We start from the raw sequence: 4,833 nt of genomic DNA, 5'->3' as shown, positions 1-4,833 counted from the left end.
CCGACAGACAAGTCATGCTTGTTTTTTTTTCCAGAGCCTCGACAAGAGAACTGAGAGGCAGAAAGGAGCCAGTTGTAATTCATACCGAGTTGTAGGCTTTGTGTGATGAAAGCGACGGAGCGCTGCCTGGGAGATTGCTTTGCTGCACTCCACGAAGCAGATTTGAAACTGTCGTGGAGCACTTTAGATGAGAGTTGGATTATGGAATGACCTGCTATGTCTGTGTCATATTGTTCTGCGCAGGGTGCATTATACTGTGCTAACTAGGTGTTCAGTACCAAATAAGAGAGGTATCCTAGATGTGATCTGTCAGCTGTGTCTCACATTTTTATATTGGTTAAAATATAAAACTAAAACAGTGATGAGAGAGGACAGAGCAGTTGGATGCCTTCTATGTTAACAATAAATCTGCGTTCAGAGTATTTAAATAAGTACTGAGTCTTATTTAATTACTTTGAGAAATCCGGCATTACCTATATTTTTTAAAACCAACAGATAACCCCCTACTGAATCGACAAAAAATGTGGCGCTGTGTGCATGTGCCTGCAATAAACCAAGCAGTTTATGCTGCTTCATAAGGGCATTGCATTTTCTTTCCTTACGGATTTGTGGTGTTACAGTATTTCAGTATTTCAGAGAGCTGAAGAAGTTCACAGACAGTACGTATAAGAGCTCATTTAAAAGCATCCGAAAAAGGCCGAGCTCGCTGCTAACTTTGTTTTTTCCTGCTGCCCTAGGCTTGAAGATGCAGTGGACGCCAGAGCATGCCCAGTGGCCAGAACAGCACTTTGATATCACTTCAACCACCCGGTCCCCTGCCCACAAGGTGGAAGCCTACCGGGGGCACCTGCAGCGCACCTACCAGTATGCCTGGGCCAACGACGACATCTCGGCTCTGACAGCCTCCAATCTTCTGAAAAAGTATGCAGAAAAATACTCCGGTATTTTGGAAGGCCCCGCCGAGCGGCCCATTCTCAGCAATTACTCTGAAGCGCCCTCGGGGCTGGTGAATGGCCGGAAGAATGAAAGCGAGCCCTGGCAGCCGTCGCTGAACTCGGAGAGTGTGTATCCCATGAACTGTGTCCCAGACGTTATCACTGCCAGCAAACCTGGGGTAAGTGCAGCCCTCCCTCCCGCAGATGTCTCAGCCAGCATTGGGAGCTCTCCTGGGGTGGCCAGTAACCTGACTGAACCCAGTTACTCCAGCAGCACCTGCGGAAGTCACACCGTTCCCAGTCTTCATTCAGGGCTCCCATCTCAGGAATACGCCGCAGGATACAATGGCTCGTACTTGCATACCAGTTACAGCGGCCAGCCAGCACCTGCACTTCCATCCCCTCATCCATCCCCCCTACATAGCTCGGGACTTTTACAGCCCCCCCCACCACCGCCGCCACCAGCCCTTGTCCCCGGCTACAATGGGACCTCTAACCTCTCCAGTTACAGCTACCCTTCTGCCAGTTATCCTCCTCAAACTGCTGTTGGCCCCGGGTACAGCCCTGGGGGTGCCCCACCGCCCTCGGCGTACCTGCCTTCAGGAATCCCTGCTCCGACCCCTCTGCCCCCAACCACCGTCCCCAGCTACTCCTACCAGGGCCACGGTCTGACGCCCATCGCACCGTCTGCCCTGACAAACAGTTCAGCCAGCTCTCTCAAAAGGAAAGCTTTCTACATGGCAGGGCAAGGAGAAATAGACTCCAGTTATGGAAATTACAGCTATGGCCAACAGAGATCTACACAGAGTCCCATGTATCGAATGCCCGACAACAGCATTTCAAATGCAAACAGGGGGAATGGTTTTGACAGAAGTGCTGAAACATCATCCTTAGCATTTAAGCCAACAAAGCAGCTAATGTCCTCTGAACAGCAAAGGAAATTCAGCAGCCAGTCCAGTAGGGCTCTAACACCCCCATCCTATAGTACTGCTAAAAACTCACTGGGTTCGAGATCGAGTGACTCGTTTGGGAAGTATACCTCCCCAGTAATGAATGAGCATGGTGACGAGCACAGGCAGCTCCTCCCTCACCCAATGCAAGGCCCGGGACTTCGTGCAGCTACCTCATCCAACCACTCTGTGGACGAGCAACTGAAGAATACTGACACACACCTCATTGACCTTGTTACCAATGAGATTATCAACCAAGGACCTCCCGTGGACTGGAGCGACATTGCTGGCCTGGATCTAGTAAAGGCCGTCATTAAAGAGGAGGTTTTATGGCCAGTATTGAGGTCAGATGCATTCAATGGACTGACTGCTCTACCTCGGAGCATCCTTTTATTTGGACCTCGGGGAACAGGCAAAACATTAATGGGCAGATGTATAGCCAGTCAGCTGGGGGCCACGTTTTTCAAAATCACTGGCTCTGGCCTTGTCACAAAGTGGTTAGGGGAAGGAGAGAAAATTGTCCATGCCTCTTTCCTCGTGGCAAGGTGTCGCCAACCCTCGGTGATTTTTGTTAGTGACATTGATATGCTCCTTTCTTCTCAAGTGAGCGAAGAACACAGTCCAGTAAGTCGGATGAGAACCGAGTTCCTTATGCAGCTGGACACTGTACTGACTTCTGCTGAGGACCAAATAGTAGTAATTTGCGCCACGAGTAAACCGGAAGAAATTGATGAATCTCTTCGAAGGTACTTCATGAAACGACTTTTAATCCCACTTCCTGACAGCACAGCGAGGCACCAGATAATAGTACAACTGCTCTCACAGCACAATTACTGTCTCAATGACAAGGAGGTTGCACTGCTTGTCCAGCGCACAGAAGGCTTTTCTGGACTAGATGTGGCTCACTTGTGTCAGGAAGCCGTGGTGGGCCCACTCCACACCATGCCAGCCACAGACCTTTCAGCCATTATGCCCAGCCAGTTGAGGCCAGTTACATATCAAGACTTTGAAAATGCTTTCTGCAAGATACAGCCTAGCATATCTCAAAAAGAGCTTGATACATATGTTGAATGGAACAAAATGTTTGGTTGCAGTCAGTGATACTACTCAAAAAAAAATGTAATGAATGTTGGCACACACAGAACCTGCTACATAGGGTAGAGAACCCTTTTCAGTAGTGTTAAAATTGCAAAGGGTACTGGGAAGACTACAGTTTACCTTGCCTCTAAAGAGCCAGGGTAGACTTGAAGGAAAAGTGCATCAAACAAGAGCTGCTGATCTGAAAAAGCCACACATGACAGAAAGCGCATGTTGATGCTCAGTTCTGTTCAAGCTAGACAATACTCACCAAGGAGCAAGGTGCAAGTGGGTTGATTTCAGAAGGACATGAACCCTGTGTGTTGATTCCATTCTGCTGTTCTTGAGATTTAGTTGCTGTCAAGTGCCTGAAGTGGTGCTTTATTTTTTGTTTGCCTCACAATTACATTGGTGGCATGTGCTAATATAAAGAGCTTTAACTTCAAACATTATTGGACTAAAGAGATGAACGGTTGTGTTGCGACAGAGAACCAGATTTTTGCTATTCTAAGAGCAACAGTATTCCTCAATCCTGTCTGTTCTGCGGTGTTAAACTAAGAACAGGTAAAACAGGGTAATGGTAATCTGGACCTTAATTTCTGCAGTTCATTTCTTTTAATGTTCTGTCTGCAAAAACTCAGGAAAGTGATTGTGATTTGTACAGTACCTCAAAGGAATGTGTTGAAAGCACTATGTACTGCTGAGAGTTATAGGCTAGGCTTCAATGTTACTTTATATTAAATATGTATGTTTACCTCAACGATTGGAAAATGGCAAGGAAAATTACTTTGAATGTATCCAGGAAAAAAACTAAAGCGTGATATGACTGAAGCTTTACAGTTTTTAAAAATAGAAACAGAAGGATTTCCCAGTGTTCAGAAACGGTTCTTTTGCCAATTTGTCCGATCAAACCAGAGCAGAACAGTTTTTCTTGTTGGTAAACTGTAAGAGTTTTCAGCATATTGCTCCTCAAAAATTACGTGATACAGTCTTTAGAAGGTGCATAGATGAAAAAAGAGCCACTTAATCAGTTTACGTTAGCATCCAAAACAGTCAAACGTGAGATTTGGTGGGAGTCCAAGAGGCAAATTACCTTAAACTGTGACTGCAGGCCTCTATTGTGCGGCTCTAGTCGCAGTTTTGAGGTTATTTTGGTGAAGCTGTAGGGAGTGGGATCAGTGTAGGTCGCTGGCAGAGCTATGGGTTGCAGAGCTGTTTATAGCAACGCGGTGGACTGTGACCAAACAAACAGTACAAATAACAAATCAAAACTGAACCCTCAAAGTACATTTATTTCCCTTCCCAAACGGTAAAGTTGAGTTTCTGTTGTGTACGTATGGCTCCATTGTCCTTAATGCAATCTTCATTTAGCATCGATTAGAAATCTTCCAGGCTGGAGTGTGCCCACCATTATTTCTACCTCAGTTTTGTTACATTTCTCTTGGAAAGCAAAGTAAGAAATAGGGCAAAAACCAACACCAACACAAAAGTCAGATTACATTAGGAATGCGAACCTGCTAAACAAGTTTCAGAGCGCTGCTGGTTTTTCCCCTGAAGTCAAGTTTTTCTCTGTTAGTGCTCTTTACCCCCCTTTTTCCTCCTCCAAATATACACACTCTGGTATGTATATGTTTTCCTTCTGGAAAGACTAGCTGGCATGTGTGGCATTTTGCTCAGTTCTCCCCCCCCCCCCCCCCCCCCATTTCTTTTTATCCTTTAATGCTTTCCGTGCAACTCTTTTGGTGACAGCTGACTGATGTTGGGTAATGTCTCTGAGCAGGAGCAGTGCTTGTTGCAGCTGCCCAAAGCCTCTGCCATCACATGAGCAAAACAGCCTTGCTTTTTTGAATGTATTTTTTTGTTTGTTTACT

The 4,833-nt window shown here is 46.1% G+C and overlaps 1 protein-coding gene across 1 annotated transcript; it reads left to right on the top strand.

Moving 5' to 3' along the window:
- The first annotated feature begins 737 nt into the window (after nucleotides 1–737).
- FIGN (fidgetin, microtubule severing factor) lies at nucleotides 738–2,986 on the top strand. Its single transcript, XM_059820654.1, has one exon. It carries the CDS (start codon nucleotides 746–748, stop codon nucleotides 2,984–2,986), a length of 2,241 nt encoding a protein of 746 aa, XP_059676637.1. The 5' UTR covers nucleotides 738–745.
- The last annotated feature ends 1,847 nt before the right edge of the window (nucleotides 2,987–4,833 follow it).

Source organism: Gavia stellata, chromosome 8 (assembly GCF_030936135.1).
Source record: "Gavia stellata isolate bGavSte3 chromosome 8, bGavSte3.hap2, whole genome shotgun sequence".
NCBI classification, from domain to species: Eukaryota; Metazoa; Chordata; class Aves; order Gaviiformes; family Gaviidae; genus Gavia; species Gavia stellata.
Note: the sequence above shows the minus strand (reverse complement) of the source record. Positions and strands in the feature narration are given on the sequence as shown.

Coding starts and splice junctions, on each gene's coding strand:
- FIGN (XM_059820654.1), top strand. CDS start 746: ATGCAGTGGACGCCAGAGCATGCCCAGTGGCCAGAACAGCACTTTGAT.